The sequence below is a fragment of the Artemia franciscana genome, chromosome 7 (genome assembly GCF_032884065.1).
Source record: "Artemia franciscana chromosome 7, ASM3288406v1, whole genome shotgun sequence".
NCBI classification, from domain to species: Eukaryota; Metazoa; Arthropoda; class Branchiopoda; order Anostraca; family Artemiidae; genus Artemia; species Artemia franciscana.
Window position 1 is genome coordinate 62,602,578 of NC_088869.1, and position 27,938 is coordinate 62,630,515.

General features: G+C 35.0%; 1 protein-coding gene across 1 annotated transcript; it reads left to right on the forward strand.

Moving 5' to 3' along the window:
• The first annotated feature begins 7,403 nt into the window (after positions 1–7,403).
• Positions 7,404–27,849, forward strand: LOC136029577 (uncharacterized). Its single transcript, XM_065708073.1, has 2 exons — positions 7,404–8,157; positions 25,371–27,849. Exons 1-2 carry the CDS (start codon positions 7,467–7,469, stop codon positions 25,751–25,753), a joined length of 1,074 nt encoding a protein of 357 aa, XP_065564145.1. The 5' UTR covers positions 7,404–7,466; the 3' UTR covers positions 25,754–27,849.
• The last annotated feature ends 89 nt before the right edge of the window (positions 27,850–27,938 follow it).

Sequence of the window (27,938 nt, forward strand, 5' to 3'; positions counted from 1 at the left end):
CTATTCCCGGGGGAATTCCTGATTCGTTTCCCTGGGCCCTAAAATTTCATGATTAAAAAGTTCCTATAATTCTCTTATTTTTTCATTTAATTCACTTTTTTTTAGTTATGCCGAAAGTCTTTAAAGTTCTAAAAGACATTCTTGTTCACATGCCTGAACACTGTATCTAAAGATCCTAGGCCAGAAATTATAAATAAAAAAAAAAACACGAGCTATTAATTAATTGGAAGAAATGAACATAAAAAGTCAAAATGAATAAATTGCAGTTGATCGTGTCTCCAATTAACTTGAATTTATAATGATCTTTACGAATGATTAGACACATTTTATTTGACTGATACCGATATGGTTACGTTATCATCAGAAGAAAATTATTATTATTCTATAAAGGTGGTCAAGCAATTATGAAGCGGGGGAGAGCAAGTACTGCCTTTAGTTTTGCCCTATCAGGACTTAAATGGAAGCATTTGTTATTTTCGTTTTCTCATGTCTTTGTGTATATTCTTGTTCTTGGGAGACATATTCACCGCTTGGCCCCACCCACAGAAGGCGACGGCCATGATAGATATCTTAATAACTTCCATAGATTGTTACATCTTCAATATGATTAATTTATTTTCGAAACTTTTCGAAGTGGGCCTTACAACACATAACAACACTTGGGCCCTTCCCCCTAAATTGGCTCATGTCTACAGATCTGACACTGAAGGACAAGCCCAATTATTTCAAAAAAGAAGACACGCTGACGAAATAGTGCTACCCACATCGTTTTTACTTGTTTTTCCATGTTGTGCAGTTTGTTTTTAGAATCTGTGCGTTTTTTTATGGCACTTGGTATTAACCAAGTGACATATAGCAGTCGCCAATTCTGTCGGTCTGTCTGTCTGTCGGTCTGTCCCGGTTTTGCTACTTTAGGCACTTCCAGGTAAGCTAGGACGATGAAATTTGGCAAGCGTATCAGGGACCGGACCAGATTAAATTAGAAATAGTCGTTTTCCCGATTTGACCATCTGGGGGGAGTGGGGGCCCGGTTAATTCGCAAAAAATAGAAAAAATGAAGTATTTTTAACTTATCAGCGGGTATTTGGATCTTAATGAAATTTAATGTTTGGAATGATATTGTGTCTTAGAGCTTTTATTTTAAATCGCGACCGGATCTGATGACATTGGGGGGAGTTGGAGGGAGAAAACCTAAAGTCCCGGTTCTGCTACTTTAGGCACTTCCAGGTAAGCTAGGACGATGAAATTTGGCAAGCGTATCAGGGACCGGACCAGATTAAATTAGAAATAGTCGTTTTCCCGATTTGACCATCTGGGGGGGGGGGAGTAGGGGCCGGTTAATTCGGAAAAATAGAAAAAATGAAGTATTTTTAACTTATGAGCGGGTGATTGGATCTTAATGAAATTTGATGTTTGGAATGATATTGTGTCTCAGAGCTCTTATTTTAAATCCCGACTGGGTCTGATGACATTGGGGGGAGTTGGAGGGGGGAAACCTAAAATCTTGGAAAACACTTAGAGTAGAGGGATCGGGATGAAACTTGATGGGAAAAATAAGCGCAAGTCCTAGATACATGATTGACATGATCGGAACTTATTTGCTCTCTTAGGGGTAGTTGGGGGGGGGGAGTAAGTCTTAAAAATTAGAAAAATGAGGTATTTTCAACTTACGAACGGGTGATCGGATCTCAATGAAATTTGATGTTTAGAAGGATTTTTACAAACATACTTTCTGATCAACAACATTCCGGAGTCCTAGAACAATATTACAGCGACCATTATCCCATTTTCATCACTTTTCCAAAATATGCTAAAAAAGATAAAACATCAAAAAGAAAAATTCGACAAGAATACAACAATGAAACAATAAAAACAAGAAGAATACAATAGAATTCACGAAGAAAAAAAAACGCCAAATGTAACTAATTTATTTTCTTTACAGGTAGAATACCGAACAAGAAGAGACTATAGAAACATTGTATTTTCAAGTTTATCTTTATAATAATTGCCAATAAACAAAGTACAGCAAATTCGATAACTCTAGTACCGAGTCTAACTTTAGGTTCTGACCTTCTCACAAGTGCCAAATGAGCTCTTGGCTCTTGGCTCTTCCGACCTCGTACCATATGAGCTCTCGGCTCTTCCGACCTCGTCACAAGTGCCATATGAGCTCTTAGCTCTTGTTTTAATTTTTTTTCAGATTTTAAAGTTTGGCAGAAAATATGATTAACTAATTTCTAATCTGTCTGAAAAACAACATTGTAAGCTTGCTTTAGCCTATAACCAGAATTTGTCTACGTTTAATCGTTTTTTTTTCGTAATAATTTCTAGGCGTTATATTAAAAAACCAAGTGCCTAAGCTCAAGCTTACTTCTGGACAAAGCCGTATCCAGGATTTTTTTTCAGGGGTGTTTTACAACAGTATTTTTTTACGGGGGATTTTTACAAAAAAAAACTTTAAAAAATACGCCAAAAAAATTTTTGTATTCATTTTTTTTAGGTTTTTACGAGTTCGACAAAAATTGTTTTTGGAGGGATGGGGTGGAGTTCAAACCCCCTAACCCCACTGGATAAGGCCCTGCCTATGGGGGAAGACGTAGGATTCCTGTTTCTCGGAAGATCAAAATTATTTTACAAAAATACAACATTTCTTCAGGCGCACATCAACAAGTAATTTGCAACAACTATCAAAGCTGGAAAAATCTTATCAAATTCTTGAAATTGTAATAGAAAATGATATTGAAAAACCCCCTTTAATACCTAAGTTTACTTGAAAAGAGCTCAAAATAAAAAATAAAAAAATTGAAAAAAGAATCAGATTAAAAAAAAACTATTTAAAAATCTAATTTTCTGAAGTCAGCATAAAAACTTGTATAAGAACATTACAACTTTCTCGAGCCCGCGACTGTGTTTATCATTGTTATCTATGACTTCAAAACAAACTCGTATAATTGAAATACCTCCAAAATACCCAAATAGGAAAATTGTAGGTAGTAAACACCTCAGACACTGAATTTGTACTTCTTGAAAATTAGAGAGAATAAAATAGGAATTTTATTACTATTCTTAAGGTTGGGCTAATAAAAATTTATACTGGTTGCGTGACATGATCAACCAAGCTATAAATATTCATGGCAACGCGAATGAAAGATATTCCATCACAAATTTCAATAACAGCCTAGAATATTTTTAAATTCTAATGGAAGAGGTAAGTAATATTAATTCGTTCCCTTGTTCACTGTGAATTATATTGTTTATCCAGATTGTGTCCAATATCTTCCTCGTGTCCACTTTTGATTGACTGAGTCCACTGACGTCATATAAAGGAGGAGTTTAAAATACTAAGTTAATTACTGTACATTTAAAATACTTTAAATTTAGGTGAAGCGCATTTATAATAAACAATACTTTTTTGTCCCACCAAGGTAACTTCTCAGAAGTGACTGGAAATAAGATGACTTATGAAAAACTATTTCGTAATAAAAATATCACATGTAATTGATTTTCTTATTTAGGTAAAAGGTATTCCCTCCAAAGTCCATTGAAAGTCTTTGAAAATATAGTTTCGTACTCAAATATGGCTAGAATATATCCATAAATTACTTATTTGGGTTTCAGATTGTTACAAGTTCTTGATTTTCCTCTATTTTTAAAATCTTGATACAACACTTACTTATAGAAATTCAATAAAAAAAGGCAACGGTAGGGGTTGTTGATTTGGAATAAGAAGATTTTTAAAACACCAAATGCTTTAGCGTAACAAGCGTGGGATCGAGGAGGAGACAGCCTTAAGGCTGTAGCCGAGAGGCTTTTACCGGTTTGACCTCCCCCCCAAAAAGATGACATTTTCCCGCTGAGTAAAAAGGTAACAAAAATACAAATGAAAAAAATTTTGATCCGTTTTGTAAATATATATAATTTTATAATCCCTCCAGCAACAACCCGAAACAAAATCTTGGATTTGACCTACGTCAGTCCCCCCTCATGTACAGAGTGATTTCTGTTCGTTTGATTTTTGGTGTCAATCCTTACTTTCAGTTGAAGAAAACCTATTGTTTATTTAATTTCTGATCACTTTTCAAATTACCCTAATCCTCCTAACCCTACGTGGAAAACTTGCCTCTCGAAAAATATTTTCCACGGGAAATTCCCCCGGAAGATTTTCCTTACTTTCATTAGAGGAAAAAAATCTTATTTAATTTCGGATCGTTTTTCAAATCGTGCCCCTTCATGAAAATCTCCCCCGAAAAATTGCCCACATGGAGATCCTCTCGCGGAAAATTCCTTCTGTGTAAAATAACCCCCCCCTTCTTGTGAAAACCCTAAGAAAATTCCTTCCTCGCTGAAAATTCCCCCTGGAACATTCTCTCCACATGTAAAATCGAACAACAAAAGAAAAAGCAAAACAAATGAAAAGAATTCCGTATATGAATTCCGGAGAATTTTCCCCGGAATATCCCCCTAAAAAATTTCCTGGAAGTGCAAAATTCCACCCACCCCCCAGAAAACCACCACCAACAATTTCTATATATTTCCAAGCAGGGCCGTATCCAGGATTATTTTTTGGGGGGGCTTACAAAATATTTTTTCCGAGGGAAGGGGGTACAAAAAACTTTAAAAGACATATGAAATATTTGTTTACATTCATTTTTATTAGGTTTTACAAGTCGGACATTTTTTTTTGGGGGGGGGGTTGTTTCAAATCTCCTAACAGGGGTGTGAGAGGGGGCTAGTTCCCTTCCAATACTTTTGAGCAATTAAGAAGGGGACTAGAATTTGAAATTCTGCTTGAAAGAACCCTCTCCCAATCTTCTTGTACCATTGGCTTGATACAATCATCCCTGGTAAAAAAAAGCGAATAAATACGCATCCGGCCGCATCTGACCAAAAGTACAAAATTACACATTTCTACAAATGCGGGAGCTTGAAACCTCTGCAGTAGGGTTCTCCGATATGCTGAATTGGACGGTCTGATTTTCAATAAGATCACCTGACTTTTGGGGGATGTTATACCCCTTTTTAAAACTCAAATTTTCTCTGGGTCGGAGCTTTTGATGAACAACATTAAACTTAATTAATTATATATATCTGCAATCACCTTAAAAAATCAACTTTTCATGCATTAATTGTCATCAAAATTCCTTCTTTTAGAGTTTCGGTTACTGCTGGACCGAGCTGCTCCTCCCGTATAGTTCGTTACCACGAACTTTTTGACAAATATTTAATAATAACAATCTAAAATGTCTCTCACTTTCTTCGTTTTCTTGTAAAATTTATGTTTTGTAACATACATCTTTCTAAATTGGTAGAACAAATCTTTGACCTAAAGAAAGATTAGATATCACTCACATTGTATGTTTTGCTATTAGGTTTATGATTAGCCTCTTCTGAAGGAAACACTGATATCATCAAGAGCGGAACCGTTCGAATTCCTTCTTTTACTTTGTTCCCCAATATAATTGTCACTATCGTGACAATTATGTCCCAGCTGCACCCCCCCCACCTCCCAGGCTGGATATAGGCCTAGGCTATTTATAAATCTTCGCAGATTTTGTTGTTTCTCAATTCAACATTGTTTTGGGTTATGATCGAACTGTCGGGAGGCACCAACTGAGAGGGAGGATAAACCCCCTATATTTTGAAAAATACTTTTTCGAAGCAAAATAAAAAATCCTCCCTCCCTATTTTAATAATTTTGCGATGCTGCTATCTGTTTATGAGAAGTAAGTGAAAAGATTCTGAAAACGAATAGAATCAGGTAGCTTTGTACATAGGAATCCAAGGGTAGCGTTTTTCTATTATTATAGTGGTTTCTTCAGAAGAGGACGACCACAAAACTCATACCAATGTTATTAAGTTTTCTCTTTTGTTCTATTGATAGCCACGTTTTTATTGTGTAACATGCCAGCTTTTGATTTAGCGTAGCCGATGTGGAAAAGGGCTTTTGCAACTTGGCCTATTAAAAAGATTAGATAGAACTCCCATTGAACGTTTGAAGTTTGTTCTCTCTTTTAGATTAGGTGATAGCCACGCCTTTCGTAATTGTCAAGTTTCAAAACACATCCACGTAAAATGTTAAGCAATTGCCCAACGGAAAATGTTATCATAAAATATAAAAACAGATGGTCTAGGCATATATCAAGGATTGTATAACACTTAGACCTCGGATACAATCTATTTTTCGAAATAAGGTTAAGCCCAGTCTTTGTATAATTAAGAACTACCGTTTTTATTATATTCCATCATTGATGTAAATACGTATCCCCCCTCCCCAGCCCTAATAATAGTAAACATAATAAAAGGAAATCAGAAAGTCTATATATAATTCTTAAGCAAGAAATGAAAAATTGTGGCGAAACAACATCAATTATTTTCAAAATGATAGATTAAGTAAAAACCGTTGCAGTCGAGAGCCCCACAAGAACTTTTTTCGGCGGTGGAGAAGGGGTATCACAAAAAGCAATGTTTTTGCCAGTATTTAAATGTAATTTTCCCCATTATCCTTAAAATTTCTTAAGAACTAACATTCTTAAAATGTCTGAAGTTTTACCATTATTTCTCTAGGTCCCAATGCTTCCCGTAAACTTTCGTGGTCATACTTATTCATTTTTATTTAACGTGAGGCATTCATATAGCATATTTGTTTAAATGTATACAGAATTCAGGGTTATATAGGGGGCGAGTCTAGGGGCACCTTCTCTAATAGCACATCCAGGGGAAGGCAGGGGGCTAGGGATTTTTAACCCCCCGTAATTTTTTCCCGACTTGTAATAACGTAACAAAAATGAATATAAACAAATTTTAATGCGTTTTTTGTACCCCCTCCCCCCGAAAAAATCCTTTTATAAAAAACAAAAAAAAATACTGGATACCCACCTGGCCTTCCCTCAGAAATTAAAAATTTTCCCAAATTTATGAGCACTTCTTACTCAAATTCTCAGGCTTTTTTATTATTAGACCCCGTGCATTAGAAAAAAAAATTCCATGTACGCGCCTGGTACGATAGGAGGCTTTACTGTATCTCAAAAATATACTTCAACATTTTCAATTTAATTAAGATTCCAATATCATCCTTAGATATTCTTGTGCAATAAAGAGAAAAAAAGGTTTTAAAATTAAATTGCAAATTCCTGGATCAAAAGCTACAGCTTTTTAGCCCCCTTCAACCATCAAATCAAAAACTGCGTTGTGTATATGATGAATTTACAAATAAGGTCGATTATTCATACCTGATTGGAGAAAATGCAAATTCAGTTATTATTCTTAATGTGTTCCTAATCAGCAATTTCTTTCATTTCCCATATCAAGAAAATTAACCAATCAGAATTTCTCAATTTCCTCTTCGGCGCATCGAAGGCTCTCTTCTTGCGCCAGGAAACACGTGTTTTTAAGTCGCCTCAGTTAGTTCTTTCCATGATTTCCACCAGACAACATTGAATAGGGAATGTACTCATAGTTAAATAGAGATGTCTACTTCATGCTTAGTTCCAAATTTTCAGTTTGCAAAACTGAATATGTACGGTACCACTTGTGAAGCTTACCACGCTTGTGATTTTAGTTGTGCTGTAAATCAGCACAGATCTTGCTTTCCAGCCTGTAACAAGGATACACATTCAGTTCCTAATTCAACAAATTATGGATATAAGGATTGTTTACCAACGGATATACGTTATTTATTACAACAAGAGAAGCAACTGTGTGAAGTAAGGAGAAAAAGTGTTAAAAGAAAAATGGATGATAGGAGCACACAAAAGGCAAGGCCGTTAGCTATAGATCCATCAAAAGACTATACAAAATCATTATCTGTGGATTGTAGTGTCGAATATGACTTACCAAGAATTATTCGGCCCCCTCCAAATGCTGAACCTCTTTTGAAAATAGCCCCTCGAGCTGTGATTTCCAATACACAAAGGGGCTATACCAATTATATGCCAATGAAAAGTGAATTGTATGATTACAATCGTGTTACGAGGTCAATGGCACATAGGATGGTTTTAGTGCCAACCAATCAAGTGGATCTTAGTCGGGGGCAAAGGGAGTTGAAAAGAGCCTCAAAGAGACAGACGTCTGTGATTCAGGCCCCCAAGCCCCAAATTCCAGTTCCTCCTATTTGGCAAACGGATAACCATCTGCCCACTAATCCAAGGAGCTTAAAAGGTTTGTATAGGCTTAGATAGTCTATTAAAAAAAATCGACAATCTTAAATGCAGCACTTAGTGTTAGGCTATGTACAATAGAAATCCTATTCAAGTATTTTTTGGGGGGAAACAGGGTAAAGTGAATATTTAATGTTTTGGTAAAATTCTAGTTAATTGACTTCTTGCTATCTCAGATAGGGTTTAGGTTAGGAAAATGAAACTTTCAGGGACAAATCTACAGACTAAAGTATGTCCCGGGAAGGTATTTTGAAGCAACTATATCCACTTCTTCTCCCTCTAGAGGGCCCTGACCTTTGATGACCTTTAAAAATTTGTGTGCTATAAAAGTGAAATGTTTGCAAAATAGATCTTCTGTTTAATTGAAGTACAACAAAATTGTTTTCAGCTTTGTAACTTTGCTCAATTCCATTTTATAAGGTTTTAAAGATATGCAAATACATTTCCTAAATTCTGAAAAAACATTGATATGGCTCAAAATTCTACTCAAATAACAGGAATTTCATTTTCAGAACTAAAGGCAGAGAAAAAGCAACTGGTTACTGAAAATTAATGTAAAATGTTGTTTTGTCAAATTTTAAATATGTATAGACCTGTCATTTAGGCAAATTTCAGGGCCCTCTAGAGGGAGAAGGAGTCGAGGTGGGTACTTTAAAATACCTTCCCGGGACATACTTTATCTTGTAGACCCATCCCTGAAAGTTTCATTTTCCTAACCTAAACCCTTTCCGAGACAGCAAGAAGTCAATTAACTAGAATTTTACCAATGTTTTAAACGCTTCTGAAGGAAATATGCTAAACATATAAAAGCAGTAGGCCCACTGGTATTAATGCACTATTGCGGCTATTGAGAATGAGACACATTAAGAAGACAATTCTTATATCATGTTTTGCAGAAAAATCGTAGTAAACACATTTTGAAGCCGCTTCCATAATACTTCCCCCCATCGTCCCTAATATGCAAATACACATGCCTAATCTATAATGATAATGCCCAAATTATATATTTCCCCTGCATTTTGTCATGTCATTGTTGTTTGAACTCACTACCCGTAAATTGAATCAACAGTGACGAAATCAAAATCTGAAAAATAATGGACGTTTTACCCGAGTAATTCGGGGGAAATAATCTCCTATACGGCTATAGTACCACTAAAAAGATTTAACAATCACATTTTGGGATTTGGACTGACCCATATTTTAATATCGGTTCGATTTCCCAATATGTCAAGTACTACTGTTTTCCGTATGATATGCCAGTTCCTACGTTTCTTAAAAATTTTGCCCCTTCCCCTCAAGAAGTTTTACTCGAATGTCTGGAAATAGCTCTTTGGGATTAACCCACCCCCCGATTAGCTTCTGCTTACCCTAATGAAAGCTAACTCTGACCTTTGCGAATCCAAAAGTATGGGACAACAGTCTACAATGCTGTCAGTTTTGGGTGGGGACAGGGTTTTTGGTCCCTACCCTAGATTTTGAAAAGGATAACTTTACCCTTCCTCCTATTTTTTTTTCTTCAAATTAACGCCACTGATAGTGTGTTTAGAGTATATTGGCCAAAGGATTTATTTTCCTCCAAGATTATTTTCAGATTCTCCCCTACATTGGGAACCTTTGGATTTTTCAAATTCTTATTGTATGCTACAGCAAAGTAGCCTACTCATGTATGTTGATAGAAAGCCAAATTAAAGCATGATTTCTTGCTCTAATCATAGGTCTTTTTTTCTCTTTTCTGCGAACACATTTGACTGCGTAATATTTTTGGTGTGGTACATATTGCAAAAGAAAATATATTTTCGTTTGCGGAGTTTAAAGGTCATCAAGATATGTCAATTTTTTTGAAAGGCATTAGAAAGTAAATCTAAATCCAAGTAAATCAATTTTCCGATAAAAAGGTTAAATCGATTCTATAGTCCAGTCACACTAATTTGTGATATAAGATTTATCATTGTTTAACTTGTTTAAAAAAATTGAATTTGCAATAATACCCATTAAATTAATTAAGTTTTTTTTTTAACTAAAATGGGCGTTACAGGATTACAGCCAAAACTTCGGACTAAAAAAAAAAATCAATTAAGTGTTATTTGTTTGGGTTGCTTGACTTTTAATACACTGAATTATGAATCTAATTATGTTTTGCTTTTTAATATTAATAATTATTTAAATGGGGTTTTTGAAATTCGATTAAAGGTAACACAATTCGTCATAGGAGTAAAAATTGCCCCCCCCCTAAAAAAGAAGCAAAAAACAAGTCTTAAGTATTTTCATTGGAGAAACAAAATAAATTATATCTTTATTTAACAGTTTTATTTTAAAAATCCTCGCCTCCCTATATTTTCGTTAGTATCTGTTTCACCACGATTTATATTCTCCAATTTCATACTTTGGATAAAACCTGTATTCATAGTTCTATGAGCTCCTGTGACAGTCTAATCAAATAGTCAAATCAGAAAGGTGATGACATAGGTCTGTGAATATTAAAATCAAATTCTAATATTTTGTACTCATTTGATTTAGTGGTCTCTTGGACTTTGATAGGCTCTGTACGCGGATCAGTTTCGTACATGTTAAATTTTGTAAAAGTATTTTTTTTTAAGGAAAATCAGAATGTAATAAAAAATCAGTAAGACATAACAAGAAAGTAAATTTTCTGGAAAAAGTCAAAATGTTTTTCTAATGTCTAATTTATATCATTAGCCCACAGAATGATGTGAGCAACGGTGCAAGGATGTTTTTGAATTACAAGGGGAGGGATTTTTTTCTAATGTTTACGCTTTGTCAAGTTTCATCAAGGACGGGGATAGAGACGTGCGTAGGGGGGAGGGGGCTTGGGGTCAAAGCCCCCCAAACCCTAATTTTTCTGAGATTCTAGGCGCTTCTTATTGTCGAATAAGATTTTATCTTTTTTATTTTGCCCACGAAAAAACCCTGCTTAAGTGTCATAGGAGAGGTGAGTTTTAGAACTGATGATATTTTTTAAACCCAAAAGTGTACTTTTCCGTGTATTTTATGTTTCACGATGTTTGCAAAGATTGATAAATAATCGTAAAATCTAAATGAGAAATAGCTTTCTAAAATGTGTCAATCTTTCTAAAATGTGAAAACTTCTGCCCCATTTCCCCCGTGTGTCTATACATTTTTTTGCCTCTGCACAGAAAAGATATCTCTTTGTTTTGGTAATATCTAACTTCTCATTCATTATTATTTAATCATCAAGTTTCCTGTGTTCAACAGCAGACCTACAAAATTGACTGGAGAAAGGGATGTGTGCGTTTATTTTCTATCCGTTCTGGCAAGCGTTTTTCATTTCCCTGTGGGAGTCTTTCAAATTAATGGAGAAAAAGCACGTATGGTAGTTCCTTTGTTCCTGAGCTTGCTCTGAGTCTTGGATAAAGAAAAGGCAAATGAACCATATCTGGGAGAACGTTCGATTAGAGGGGGAGTGTAATGTCATTCGTCAAGGGGGTTCATTGAGCATAAGCAGGTGGCGCCTCGACTGGAACTTATCACTAAGGGTTAAAGTATTCGGGTTTCAGTTCTTATCAAAGGTTCCATTGGGTTAATTAAATATCCGTATCCGAGCTGTCGTACGTTATCGAAATTCGCAAGAATGACATGGAAGTGGCTTTAATTGAGTTAGGTTCACCTTAAGAAAGAAAAGTGGCTCATTTTTTTTTTTTTTTTTATTATTCTGAATCTGTTCGATAGGCAAATCGTTCAAGAGACATGGGTAATTAGTAAGAACGTGTTGCGGACATGCAAGGGACACGCTAAAAAGCTCTCCTCCCCCTGTTTAGCCCCTACCTTGAGAGTAGTAATATCATACTCATTGAAATTCATGCTTATCAATTTAACATTTTATAATACTAGTATATGGCACTATTATGTCTTTTTAATTCTCCTCTTTGTATTTCAGCGCTCGCGCACAGAAAATTCTACTCTTGTGGTTTTTTAGTGCCCCCCCCCTCATACCAAACAAAAATCCTATGCATATGTGTGCAGTTCAGTGCGTAAAGGTTGTCTAGAAATTTCGAATTTTATAAAAAAAAGGTCTGTCTTAGGGATTTTTCTAGAACTGAAATAGGATATATAGACCTTTGAGTTTACGTTCGTACACGAGGAGGTCAGAAACTCCCCTCAAGGGTCTCATATAATTTAGAAGCACGTTGAACTTCGAAGAAAATCCACCTCTTTGGGCCTCAAACACGTTGGGGACATCAGATGTAGGTACTTAACCACATGACTTAATATTTCTAATCGATTTTCTGTATACCTACTCAATTACACCCCCCCTCCTTACAGAAACATATTTTCATGCATTTCGAAAGGGGTCGCTACAGAATATGTCTATTTTATTGATGTGAAGAGTAAGTGTGTATCTGTGTTTTCGCATGCAAAGAGCGGGTTTTGAACTTCGTAAGCCCCCCCCCCCCCTGTATACGAATGGTGTTTATTTACGGAAAGAGTTACGAAATTATTATAGCATGTTATTGTTATCTATTCAAATGGATTTTTGAACAAATGTATTCCTTTTCAATATAATTACAATTTCAAGCCCGTTCCTTCTCTAGGCATGACTCCGGGTATTTAATTGTGCCTTCTCCGATTTTTCAAGTAGTACCTTGGGTAGAACAAATTTTAATCCTCTTGTTAACCAACATTTATTTCAGTCACGCAACGCTAAGTTGAGGAAGAGCACAAATCAAAATTCAACTGAGTCATTATCAGTCTCTGTCTAAAAGTCACAGTTGTGGACGAAATGCCTTGAATGGGAATTACGATTCGTGCGACTTTCAAGGCATAGAAAACAATTTCCTACCCTAAAATGTAAATGTACTTGTTGAGTTAATGACTAGGGAAGCCAAAATAGGTTTTTAAGGTAGTAGGCGGTTATCACAAACAATTTAGGAACATGTTTCGCTTTGTTATTATACATGGTTAGATTTGTGTCAATACGTCAAGGAATCGACACCGGCGCCAAGACAGTTCACCTGAACTCCCTGAAAGTCCCCCCCTCCATCTAGAAGAGTAAATTAGAATGCAGTAGTATTGAACCGTTTAGGAAATAGTCTCTTTGTATTCCTCATAACCCACTCCCTAAGTCCTCAATTTGAGCTTTTCTGAAGTGATTGGGGCTTAACTCCCAAACTATCTGGTAGTCATGGCGCTAACTTGGTTTTGACGCTAATTATTATTTAGATCAGAAAAAATAGTATAATTAATTATTGTTTTGTCGTCATTATAAATCTTATTATAAATGATCATAATAAAGTTATAAATAGATATTAAATAATAATTTGAATTTGCCAATAACTTAGTGATAATTTTTAACTGAAGTTTCCTTGCATGCCCTATTATGTCTGCTTTGGAGGGGGGGGGGTAAATTTACCGATGGAAAATGTATTCCTATTTATTGAGAAAACATGAGCAAACGTAGCGTTCCCAGTGCAAATGAGGTGTTATCTTACATCTGGCGTAAGCCTTACTATATCATTGTTTGTTCTTATGAAGCAAATTTATGGTTTTATAGTATATGTAAGTGTAATTTTGGTTAAACCAGATGGTTATACTGAAACGATTTTACTAGGAAATGGCATTATAGACTCATATCCATTAATTCTACCCACTCATGGCCCTAATAATTGATTCATTGCTTTATGGTACAGAAAGATTGGAACACGGGTTATTGAATAAATATTTACCTATTTGCCTGTTAGGACCAAATATTTGTAGAACATCAAATTACTAAAGGGGCTTTAAAGATAAGATGAATCTAAAGCTGTATAATAAGCCCATGTCAAGATAATACTGTTTGCTTGGTAGATATACCGTTAAAAGTTTTCGGGATTTAATACCTTTGGAGCAACTCGAAATAAATGAGTTGAATATTAGGGGAACCTTTTTTCATTTAATGGTACTTGTGTCTTAACGCCATTACACTCAAGATTTTGTATCGCAAACATGAGACAATAACCAGTTTTCATGGCCTTTATACCGGACAATATTACTTTCGGCTCGGTGGGGAACTACATTGTAGCTATATTCTCATTAAATATTTTGTTGGTATTTTGGTTAGGTTAGTTTAGGTTCCATAATTCTTTGTTGTTGTTTCCATAATTTTGTTACTAAACTATTCTATTTTCATCATATTTTGGCATATTTCATTGCGATTAATGTAACTTCAATTCTTGAGTGTGGTTACTATAAGACACCAGTACCAAGTCGGTCACAGCCCCGGAAAAAGTGTGAACACAATAGGGTATATCAACCAGGCAAATTCGTAATGTATGTTTTCAGTGGTAGGGTACAACTTCAAAATTTAGGGTAAGGGGACAGGCCAGGGTTTTAGTGCCCTGTTCACTAAACAGAAGTCCTATAGACGCGTACATAGAGTACCCCTTCCCCACACCTTATATCATGGCTTATGCCTGTTTTTAGAAGAGAAACATTCATAAGCATCAGCTAAAGCCGTTAACTAGGGAGACATCCTCGTTTAACCCCCCCCCCTTAAATAGGAAAAGCTGTATGATGTCCCCATTTGGGATATTAGATGAATCTAAAGTAGTTTGGTACTTGTTAATTATTCGTAACAGACCCAAGAAGTGAAGTATGGTTAATCTTAATGAAATATACCAAAATATGATGAAGATACCGAAACAAAATTATGAAACAATGACAAAGAATCATGGAAAGCAGACCGCGCAGAACGCATTATATTAATTGAAATATAACTACAACAATGTTACTTCACTGTGCTTAAGCTAATTGTCTCCGAGATAGTTAAACGATAGTTAAAACGATATAAAAGCTAGTTAAACCCGTTTTTGTCACATCTCGTAGATCAAAATTCTTGAGTGTGATCTGAAAAATTAACCAGCACCAATAGTTTTCATAGCCACCCTCCCCCCTAACCAAAATACGGATACAGCCCTGATGTCGGCAAAATAAACTATGAAATATTCCATGGCAAAATGGTAAATAAACAGGATCTGTCTGGGGTGTATGCTAGTAATAACAGATGCCGTAATACAAACTTCCTTTGTTGATAAGTTTACGTGTGGGAAAAACGAAACTAAAGTTGAAAACTCTCCGGGAAGTAATTGCAGACTTTGCTAACAAACGCTGTTAAACTTAATTGAGCAGAACCAGGCATTCTTAATTGGTTTTCAGCCCTGGCAATTGTCTGAAAGCATTTGCACTATGTCACTTTAACCTAATTGATGTTGATTTTTAACTGTACCTATCATCCCCTTGGAAATCAGTTAGGCAGACAAGATTTTTTTTTTTCTCTTTTTGAAATTTATAGTGAATAAGTCATACAAATGCTACGAATTTTGAAGATTCTACGTTGGAATTATGTTTTTAAAAAAGGGCTAAAGATACCAAGTACTTGTCGTTTATTGGAGACGTATTTAAGAATTACGCTTAGGTTACATCTCAGAAAACCGGTTTCATAGCTAAAGAATAAGTGATGGATGATACAATAAGTTGGACCTAGATATAATGCATGGACTTTCATAATTCGGGCTATATATTTGCACATTAGGGATGGGGGTTAGGTTAGGTCAGGTACAGAAAAAGTTACAACGCTGCCAAATAGCAGAATTTGACAGCATTCCAAAAGCTGCCAACACTTTAGCAGCATAACTTGTGTTTTGACAGCTTTTCCTTGAGCAAAAAGTGTTTTTAAACGTAAAAATTGTATTTTCAGACAAAATTTGCCAACAAATTTGAAAACTGCCAATTAGCATTGCTACTTTGTTTCCCCGCTTTTTATACAGTGGGGTTAGGTCACGTTAGGTTGGCTTATGCTTCCATAATATTGTTTCTAAAATGTTATTTATCACCATGGTTTGTTATTTTTCATTAGGATTAACCTAACTTCACTTTTTGGGTGTGTTTCCAATAACCGACAAGTACCGATACCCATTTTACCCTTAGATTCCCACCCACAGGAAGAAAAAGAGGCTGGCTTTCATTATAAAAAAAAAATAAATGTCAAGACAGTCATATGTGGTGACCTTTGCCAAAACAACGGTAAATTGGAAGCTTTTTAAAGGGCTGAACATGAATAGAACGAAAATATTTCGGATTTGGAGCTAGAACTGATTTGAATGTAAATGAAAGAAAAACGTATTATCTTCAAATTGTTCTTGAATTCAACCTAATACTGAGCATAGAAGAAAGTAGTTCTACTTCGTTCACTTAATACTGGGGTAGGGTTTAATCATCTTGCCGAAATGAAAGATGGTCATTGTAGGGTATTCAAACGGTATCTAAACCAATTTCAAACCAATCACTTTCTGACAAAAATCCTCAAGCGATTGCCCAAAAGCATATTGGGATAGGCCATCATCCAGCCCATTGCAATTTTCCTCGAGTCATTTTCTCAACTAACAATTTTTCATGATTGATTAAAGCCTCCTGGGCTGTCTTAAAAGGGTTTGCTATCTGAATAATTTCGTGATACATTCTGAAAATGGGTAGGGACACAACTATTCATTAGTTTTGTCTATTAAAATTCAGGGGTAGCCTATTCCATCAATTTTGTCACGATATATACATACATACATATATATATATATATATATATATATATATATATATATATATATATATATATATATATATATATATATATATATATATATATATATATATATATATATGGCTGCAGTCTCTGCTCTCTTAAAAAAATTGAAAATTTGCCCCTCCCCAAGAAAACTGGAATTATATCCCTGTTTTATGCTGCTATTTATCCCAGACCTCCAAATTGCTTTTCAGGTTTTCTTTTTAGAAAGGAGAATATACATCCTGAGAAAGGAAAATCAATAAATTCTAGCCGTTCCTGTAGAAAAAGTGGCTTTGATATCACAAAGTAAATAACTTCTTTTTAAATAATTGAAGGCAAGGAAAAACTAAGATTTAGATTATTTTGATTTACTGCCAATAAAATCTTGAACGGAATTCAATTGGGCTCGACAACTCAACAACACTAAATGTATAATATTAAAGATTTTGAAAGTCTGATAATCTTTTTGATCCACAATCCCTTCGTGATCGTCCTCTTTTGACCCCCCCCCCCCTATGCCTGCTAAAAAGTCATATTACGACTCTGATCAAATTATAGTTTTGGTAAACTTATGCGACAAGATTTCCATGGCTTGTAAATTTCCAACATACCTCTAAGCTTGATTTCCTTTATTTTTCATGTCTTACAAACTTCACTTTTGGGGTCAAAAAATATCTTTTCGAGGTATAGGTTTCCCCTAATATTCTTCGTCTTTGACAACCTGTATTAACCTTGTTTGGAATGAGGCCAAAACTTCCATACCTTAAAGAAAGTGAACTGTCCGAATCATGTTTACAGGGTGACAAACCGAGTGTACAAAAACAACATTAAAATACCATTAAAGAAAGAACATTCATTTTGAAAACGATAAAAATGTAAACTTTTTATACAACGCGAACTGTACATGAACAAAAAATAGTCTTTCTAAGTATACCATTATTTGCCAAGAAAACGTTTTTAATGCAAGTAGCTAAAAATTATATAATTCCCTCCTGGATCGGGGGACGTTATTTATAACGTCATAGCTAATTACTGAGAGCGAAACACCATTTAGGGAGGATCAGAAAGATCATGGCTATTTTTAGGTTTAAAAAAACATAACATATGCTAAGTGCAAGACGCGTCTTCTGAAAGCGGTCAGTGCAACTTGCTAGTTTATGAGGTGCTCGTTAAGAACTTATTTTATCATTCATTGTTAGCGTGATTCCTATTAAAAACACCCATATCCACAGTGGCGAAATTATAAACAGAAAGACAGGATTTTCTTCAACCCTAACTTCCCCATGAAAGTTTTCACTCACCCCCCCCCCCCGTGAAAAATATGATGCGCATGATTTATACAGGGTAATCATTTTGGAAGGCCAAAATGTATGTAGTTTCCTTAGGCACTTTCGGAGAATTCTTTTTTTGGGTAGGGGGTAACTTCGAAACTAAACAAATCACAAAAATTTCGAGGTCTTGCAGGGAATGGTGGTGAATCAAAGCCTCCCCCCTGCATGTGTGTCTGGTTGAATGACGAATGAGACTTGTGAAAGGCAGATTTCAGATATTTCTCTTTTGTATTTAAAAGTATTTTCCCCAAAGTTTCATATTGAAAAGGAGACCGTGGGTGATTTCCAAATTGGAAAGAGTTCGTTTTCAATATTTCTCGATGGGACTGGTATTATTATCCTCAGTGTAGTATGTTATTCTTTCATTTCTAAGTCTTAATTAGTCACTAGTTTGATTTGAGGCATGATGTACTAGGTATTGGTATGAAGATAGCGATACAATTTCGTGTGCCTTTACAAAAGAGAGTACGCAACCCCTTAAATATGCTGAATTATGAACAAGTTGAACTTCTAGATGCGCAATTTTAGAACTTTATTTGCAATTGATGTCATGTGTAATCATTAAACGACTTCATAATTCAGACTGCAAAAATGGTGAAATAAAAATGGTAATTTAAAAACCAATACATTGTAGTTCTGGGACAACATAAGCTATGTAACGTAGATAAATGATCTTGAAGTTGGCGCTATTAATAAAAGCAATCCATTGAATATTCTGAAACGAAAATTGATAATTTTTGCAAAAAAAAAAAAAAAAAAAATGTTGAGAATGCGTTAAATGAAGGTTATATCACCAAAAACTGGAAGTCTTTTCCGGTTAATTGGAATTGATACTTTCGCTAATTCTTGAAAAATGCTAAATTTTGAAAATGAAAATTTTGGGTTTGTAGCACAAAGGGAATTATGCCTCTAAAGGATTTAAAAGTTGGCATTTTTAGCCTAAGAATGTCAATGTGTATATTCTGAAAAATGTTCCGAATTTTTTTCACAAAGGAAGTTATGTCTCACTCCTAAGTGATAGGCTTGGTAATTTTGATGCTTAGTCTCAGAAGATGATAATTCTCGCAAAAAAATTACAATTTGCTGGAACGTCACCATTAAATGATCTCAAGACTTGTGTTCTTATTGAAGAAGCCCAATGAAAAAATGCTTAAATAAAGTCTTATTTTTGTAAAAACATTTTTTTTTTAATTTGCTTGAGAAAGGCGGTTGAATTTAGTTAAAAAAATAAAAGACATGTCGAACCCGAAAGATAGGATAAATTATCTAAACAACAAAATGATAACTTGCGAAATATTATCTCCGTTGAATTTACATTTGGACGCTTTTTCATCAACTCATAAAACCTAAAGAATTAATGACACAAAAAGATAATCATCGTACCATGACATCTTTTCGAGATAATTATCTTTTCCCAATACTAGAATTGTTTGTTAAGCTGTTATCCATTCAAAGGGCAGATCGCCGTTTATAATTACTTGGACAGTTTTGTTAGTTGACTTTGTTTCAACGGAAATGCTCCGACAAAGATGAAAAAGACAGGATTTCAGACCATCTGTGTCTGGCGTCGCTAGGGACCGGAAAATGGTCCATTTATGCTCTCCTCGTATCCTTTCTTAACTGAGGAACCGAAAGGCGGATTAAGAGGGGTTTCTTTGTCTTTTATCGCAGAAACTTGATTACTCTCGGGGCGGGGGTTGTCGCATGGCTGTCCAAAAACGTTAAAGGACCCTTTTTGTTGCAAATGTAAGGTATGTCTGACTGAATGCGAATTTCTCTGAAGTCCTCTTCGGCAACGCGTGAATTGATTTTAAATATGCCTTTAAAAAAGAAATTACCTCCACTGTTAACAATAAAAGCAGGATCAAAGGAGGAAATGAAAGCCCAATAGGGAAGAAAAACAAACTGCCTTTTTTTGAAGTGATTTTTTTTGGCCTTTGAAACCTAGTATTTATAGTGAAGTGCATCAAGTTCAACCCTGGTATCATTTGACTGGTTTTTTGTATTTTAAACCCTGAGCCGAGGGGAGGGTAGACTACATTTGATATATTACTGAGTCTTAGCTCTATCTATTGCCCTTTTATTCACATTTAATCCAACCAGGCCTTTTTTCAGGGTTTAGGACTACGAGTTACCTATTAGTACTAGGAAATTGGTTCTATCGATTCCTCTATTTTCTGTCTTGACTTGTCAGCCGTTTGTTTATTCTAAAACCCGCCAGTCTAAATGATATTGCTGCAAGTTGAAGATTTTCAGTTTGGCGTCTTTTGATTTTTGATAAATATCAGTTTGTGGGCCATAGATGATCGTTTAGAAGTTTAGCAGAAAAGTTATTAAATACATTTGGATAATTCCAGAGCTTTCTGAGGTGTTGCTCGCTCTCAGCTACCTGGAGTACATCTCAGAGGTCCAGTTGTACAACAGAGTTTTCAGTATAATTAAATATAGCACCGTTTTGAAGTTAGCTGCGAAGAAAAAAATAGCCTTTTTTCTAATAATTATGATCATTTAATATGGATTGAATGTTTCTGAAGATTGTTGCTAAATATACATAAAGCTAATTGGTGAACCACTGGAGGGTCGTGTTCTTATTTGAATACATCAGACTAGAGAATTAGTCTCTATCCATGGATCTTAGCTTTGTATTCATTTGCAAAACTTCAAGACTTTGATTAAGTAGACCCGTCAAAATGCTCATGAACCCCTAAAAGTTTCAATTGATATTCAATGACTTTGCACATTTATTTGCACATAAATTAGTTTTCTCTTATATTATTTGAATATTTTCTTGCAAGTAGTATTTATGCTCTGGTTAATGGAGCTTAGCTTTATATTCGGATGATAGCTATTCTTTGGGTATTAGTTCAGTGGTGTAGATGCACTTTTAAACTATTTGTGAAAGTATTAGTGGTTTAAAATTTTTAAAAAATTAAAATATAGTTGCTTTTCTGGCTTTAGGAGATTCTAACTCGTTTGTAAATGTAAAGTAAATAATAAGGCACTTGACTTTACAGCCCTTACTGGCGGTGTTAAAGGTGCTGAAAAGTATTCATTTTATGGGGGCTGTTTGTGCGTCCCCTGCCGCTATTGTTTGGACTTGCAACTTTTCATATTTTTTGTTCTTCTGGGAAAATATGCTGCGTTCTTCTGCAAGATTTTTTAGGACATATTCGAAGCAAAATTTTACGTGAAAAATTGATTTTCAGGCGGAGAATGCTTCTGCGTAAATACTAATTGATTAAATTAACCGTTAATCCATGCCTTATTTTACAGCAATATATTCACTGACAGCAATACCAACAGTACACCCTTGATCTCGACAGATGAATTTCTTACCGTATGGAATATTTTGAACTTGCTAATTGAGTTAAAAAAATGTCTTCTAACGATTACTTCTGTATTTACAACCTCTTTAAATTCACACGAATCGTCTTCCATTTTCGACTACAATTGTGTATTCGTTAGGTTTTAGCCTCAAATGGTTATTATATTCAACCTATAAGTTCAAAGCAATTTAATAAACGCTCTGAACCACAGAGGCAATTTTGACCTCGAGTTGCATTTTTATGCACCAGGAGACTTGATTAAACTTTGCAGGGGTTCTGGCACTGGAAATACATGAATAGTTCGCCTATTGTTCTTTTACATATGGTTTGAAAATTTTCGGGATATCTATTTTGGGAGCCTATAGTTCTCTGTTGCTATTCCACGTCAACTCCTTGTAGCTGGAAATCTCATCAACAAAATACTTCAAATAAACTCCTGTATAAATATCCATATTCCTGTGGAGGATTTGTAAGTGGAGGGGGTTGGTGTTTTGAATAAATTTCGCTCTGAAGAACCGTGTCAGGCATGTACCAAGTAGATATCAGCCCACCGGCCCTGCATTTGAAAATATTTACGATTTCCCCTCTAATCTCGTATAGTTTCTATATAAACCGCCCGTTTTTGTATATTTTTGGCTTGTACCCCGCCTGGAATAGATTTTGAATTGTTGTGTTTAGGCTATAGTTGTCTTTTTTTGTGGCAGAGGACCCTCCAAAGCTTATTGGGGGTATATGCACTCACTTCAGGGCTGCATCCAAGAGGGCATCAGGGTTTCTACCCCGCCTAGAAAATATTTCTTCCGCTCGGCAAATAAGTCATAAAATGCGGATAAAAGGGAGCCTTAGTCCCCTCACCTTCCACCCCAAACAAAAATTATTTGGTAGCCCCCCTCCCCCGAACAAAAATCATGGATGCGGCCTTCAACCAACCTCACATGTGTGTTGTATTTTTATTTATTCCGAAATGCTAATTTGACCTAGTTGGGCTTGTGATTAGCTATTTTTAAAATAAATATTATTTTACATCTTTATGAAAAGGGTATACGAGTACATTTCGTAAATGATTCCTTGAAGTTTTACTTAGTAGGGTCCTTGAATCCACCTTTTGAGGGGATCTTTAAATTATTGTCTAGTGAACATTCATGACAAACATCACCGATTTCCATACGTGCCTTAAAACCTTTCCAACCTTATGCACTTCTGATGGTTTCAATAAACTGCCTGCTTTTGTCCTGATTTATAAGCCAATAGAAGGAAAGCCCACTGAACAGTAGAGAGAAGATTAGATTCCTTATCTTTTTTTCCCTATTCTGACCCCCTATTTAATTCAATGGCTTGCATACAATTTCAACACCCGGTTAGGTATTTGGGGTCGTGTAAACCTACTGTTAGGTTTAACCTTTTCTACCCTTCTCGGTGTAATAGCTAGCATAAATCCAATCCCAAAAGTATTCTTAAATGCCTAGTTTAAGAATATGCCACAGTTTCTAATGATACCCAGGTATGTTTGTATGACTTATTACCATTACATTTGAAATAATAAATGAATCTTTCTTGAAGAACTTTTAAGGTATATAGAAAAAATAATAATAATAAAAGGAGAAGCTTTAAAACATTCAAATAATAAAGCTTTAATTATTTTCAAAAATCTATTTTCTCTGAATTAGTGTTTAAAGAACTTGCGTGGATTCCCCTCCTTTGCAGCCCAAACATCCTTTGCAGTGATTGGGCTAATCTATGGGCCATGAATATTCATGTTTTAATTATTTTCTCGTTACCAATGCAAGTTCCTGTCAAGGAGGGTTTGGATGAGGTTTTGACCCCATCCCCTCCCAGTGTTTTTTATTGGAGTAAGCGTAAATATTTGTAAAAAAAATCTTTTCTATAGTTTATCCTATTTCCCTAATCAAAATCATGGATGTTTAACCTGCAGCTGTAGCTGTGCGAAAGCAATATTTGCCAGGTGGGGGGGGGAGTAACACTCACTCAGAGCTTAGACAATGCTAAGATAGGTGTTTCTACTGGGCCGACCATGGATATTAGTGGCACGAATGTGGTTACATATTTGTTTGCTTGACTACAGCAAATTCGTCAAAAAGTTGTTTCCTTTTCCCGCAATTTCATTCAAAAATCCCTCTACAATTATTTTCAATTCCACATTTTTACCAAAAATCGGTACTTAGGGTCAGGAAGGCTTCAGGGGGGGGGGTCTTAAATTTAAAAGAAATGCAAATAGCCTAGTCAAATTTAGGGAGAAATACTAGAAATTATTTGGGAAATCGCTAAGGCCCGAAAGACCTTCCTTGTGCACGTGGCTGTGGGAAGTATTGCCTGTGATAGTTGTTAAATTGTGATTAACGTGAAACTTCGCCTATTATTAATAACGGAGGTGCAGGGCCTCCTCCCAACAAATTATTCCCGTGGATCAATTGCGTCATGCATGAATACATTTCAAGTGCCACACCATGCTACATTACATACATGTGCATGTCAATAGAATGTATAATTTGGCCTAAGGTTCTGGGATAATATAGTTGAGCGAAGTTTCATTAATCAACAAAACTTGCATGTAGCAGGTAATTACTTTACAATCATTCTCCTCTAGAAGGATAAAAGTAATATTCTTGATAATTATCTAACATGCAATGTATCTTGAATATTCCAATGAATGTTGGAAGTTTTGAATTTTAAATTTGATTTTAAAATGCGATATTATTGAGGGAATTAAAGTAAACTGGATAAATTCTGTTATTATGGCAAGCTTGTCTGTTGATTGTTTTGCTATATTTCTGTATTTATTATACTATAAGGTTTTATATTCGGAATGCATTATGGTGGTGTGACGTTAATGTGTCTACTTTTGCATATGGACTGAAACAAACGACAGCTAAAGTATTATAATTTTTAATCATTCTAAAGCTAGTGATCTGGCGGGAAAATTGTATTTTTCAAAATCTAAGGGAGTGGAGGGGCATTTTTACAAAGAAAATAGCAAGAGAAGATTTTCGAAATCTAGGGGGGCAAATAACTTAGTGCTAATAGAAACTAAGGTGTGTCAGTACCTATGTTTGAGTTTTACTTGGTCGGAGGTGCAGATTTTTCGAAAATAAAAAAGTAAGTTGTAAGGAATATAGTAAAACCCATTTCAGGAATCTCTGCAGTCCCCTTCATAGGATACGGGACCTGTACTTATGATAGGACATGAAATTCTTTATTCTTCAAGCCCTTTTGTATTTTCGGGTGCCACATCCCAAGGGAAGGTCACCTGTCTTCTAAATACTTCCTTGCACATTAGCAAGGTAATTTTTACACGGTTTCGTATTAAAGTTATGAAATGTTGAGTTTCTCTCAACATGAAATGTTGTTCAGTTGAAGTGATTCTCGTATTATTTTTAAACTCAATTTACCAATATTACTTGTTAGTTTTTGACTTCTCACATTAAGGGGATGTCTTCAATCGTCTAGCACATCCAAAGTGGTTATTCAGTCCTTTGGTTCCAGGCATGTCCGAAATACACTCTTCCGGGGGTAGAGAAATTCATCTTAACAACAAATTATTCAAAGTTGCAAAATGGGAATGCCACTTTCTTTATATTATTGTTATATTATGTACTTTTTTCAAATAAGAATTGTAGTTTGTTTATAATGGTTTGTTTATTAATAGTTGTTGTTTGTTTATAAAAGTTTGTTCATTAATAGTTGTAGTTTGTTTATAAAAGATTGTTCGTTAATAGTTGTTGTTCGTTTATAATAGTTTGTTTCTTAGTAGTTGTTGTTTGTTTATAATAGTTTGTTTGTTTATAAGCAATATTTCTGATCCTAGGCTTTTGTTTGTTTAAATTTGGAGTGTCCATACCGTGGAAGGAGGGCTAAAGGGAGAATGGTGTGTGTCTTCCATGAGATATACTGATTACTACATCCCTTTTATGTGTCTCTGTGAGACTTTGTTAACCAAAGATTAGTTAAGATTGTCTTTTTATTCTAGATCATGTGATGCCCTATTCCAACTTTCAAATGGCAGACGCCGCACCTGTGATAGAACGACTGCAACCATGTCAATGCCCCAACTGCACCGCCCAACTGCCACCAACCCGGCTCCCAGTCCCACAGTGGGGCTACCTACCCGGGACGAAGCAGTGGAGCCCCATGCCTGGTACAAGTCCTTCGTTCATGATGGACCGACAGACGACGATATATACCCCTGTTTTGCCAAATTGTGTTTCAGTTAAGGAGAATATGAGTGATTGTGAGCCTACGTCTAAGCGACCACGAACTGATATGACTTTTAATTACTATGATTCAAACAAGTGGAATTCGTCTATGATTTTGGGGTTTAAGGCCCTCACCACTGCGGCTGTGATGCACTAACTTTTTTTTTTTTTTTTTTACTAGAATTATTCTAAGAACATATCACTGTACTGTTCCTTAAGGCTGTTATATTTCCAGTTGAAAAATTGTAAAGTTATAAACGTCTGGATATTTGCAAATTCTGTAGGAACATTTAAGAAACTTTCTTGTAAGCGAAACCTGGTCAACAGTTTTTAATATTTATCAAAGTTGGTTGTGTCATTTTTGTTTTGTATTTTACATAGAAATATGTATAATTCAATTATGAAGTTTTTTAGGGAATTTGAGATTTTATGTAAGAAACCTACATATTTTCTTCCCTAAGTACAACTTTTGAAGTTATTTTGATAAAAAAACAAAACAAAAAAAAACGTGTGTTTAAAACTCAGGCTCTTAGGGAATTAAGAGTTAAAAAATCGTTTAAAATTTTATTCTTTGACGTATTTTATTATCTTTTTGAGACAAAATGCAGCTGTTTGAGCTCTTTATGACCTTCCAAGACGCTTCAAGACTAAACTGCTGAAGCTCTGGGTTCGTGATCAGGGTTGCCACCACCGGTGGCGAATGAAAGTGTTCAATTAATTTTTTTTTCATTCCCTTTAGACTGTTAAAAAGCCCAAATTAATGGACATTATCTGCTCTAGGACTACATGATACACGTCGAACATAATTTATATTTTCAGTTAGGTCATTTTTTTAGTTATTGATGTTATTTGACCTTAATTGTCTAAGTCTGTGCATATACGATGTTACTCTCGATTTGTTTAATTGTATTTGATTGGTTTATAATATAAATAAAAGCAAAGTAATTGTCTGTAAACTGTTGATCAGGTTTCGATGTTTCTACCTTAATTGGGTATTTGCCAATTATTTGTGAAATATGACAGCCAGTTTTGTGTGGTTTTCTACTGAATCTCAGGATTTAAGGAAAAAACACTGATGGTGAACCTCATCCTGAGGGGTTGAACACCTTTTGAAAAGGTGTTACAGTGTCAGTGGACTAGTCAGGTTATTCGTAGAATTCTGTGTGATCCACCTTTTTGCCTTAGAGTTTTTTCTTTGCGAATTTTCCAGCATCTTTTGTGCGTGTACTTCATAGATTTTCCCCTCTTTTAGACTGTTGTTTTCATTCGTTTTCAGAATAACTTGCACTTTAGTACTAAGTTATTAAAAATCTATTGTCAATCGACCTCGGATCTTTTTTGTTTAAACTAAACAACACAGTAATTGTTACGTCAGGCACTGGGAGGGGGATGGCGGGGGGCTATTATATGATTTATAAACACAATTGTCTGAACAACCAGAAAGTGAACTTGAAAGCTTGAAGTTGCCCCATTATTTGGTTCAAACGAATCAAATATTACCTTCTTTTTTGGTTACAAGTCTAATGTTTCACATTCTGTTCGTATTTTCCCTTCTTGCTTTGGATTTGTTCTAATCAACTGTTCTTCATTAACTTTAATAACAAAGGTTATATGGAATGTTCAATTTGTAGCAAATCTAATTTTAGCGAAGAAAAAAACCTGAGCATGTTATTTTATCCACGGATCAGCTTAAAAAAATAAACTCCTCACCATTCGTTGCCCGAGCCTAAAAGGGGTCTGGAGTTGTGTTCCAGTAAAAATTATTTTCTGATTTTTACCAGAACCAGCTGCGGCTCAACTTTTCCTCTCTCGTTTAACCAGCTAATTTCTGTTAATTTTTAGTATTACTGATCCATGTTACCTATAATGACAGATGGAAGAAATTTTAAATCTAAAAAAGTATCTGAAAATTAATTAATTATACATAAATGTTTTTTATTTTCATTCCTAAAGCGTTTATTACGAAAAAAGATTAATTAATTTTTATGAGCAAGGGATTAATCACTTTTTGGATATGCATTGACGTTGACAAATACATATAATTTGGGTTGTAATTTTTCAGCATTCATAGTCTTTCCTTTGGTCTTGGAATTTGGTAAAAAAAAACTTTAATTAAAAAAAAAATGCATCGCCTCTGGGTGCACCTTACATTTTATATCTGGGTCTTTAAATACTGTGATAACTTATATATTTGTGCTTGAGCTCTGTAGTTAAGAATGTGGTTGCTTGAAATAAAATTACTGGTTTATTTAATCTTTATTTAATTTTATACACAACATATAGGATCAAAGGTAAATTGCTATTTTTAGTAGAAAACATATCAACATTCAAATTGGCAGTTG

Excerpts from the sequence above, each read along its gene's own strand:
- LOC136029577 (XM_065708073.1), top strand. The coding sequence starts at position 7,467 with ATGTCTACTTCATGCTTAGTTCCAAATTTTCAGTTTGCAAAACTGAAT. Across the intron at positions 8,158-25,370 it reads TAATCCAAGGAGCTTAAAAG|ATCATGTGATGCCCTATTCC; the intron begins GTTTGTATAGGC and ends TTTTTATTCTAG.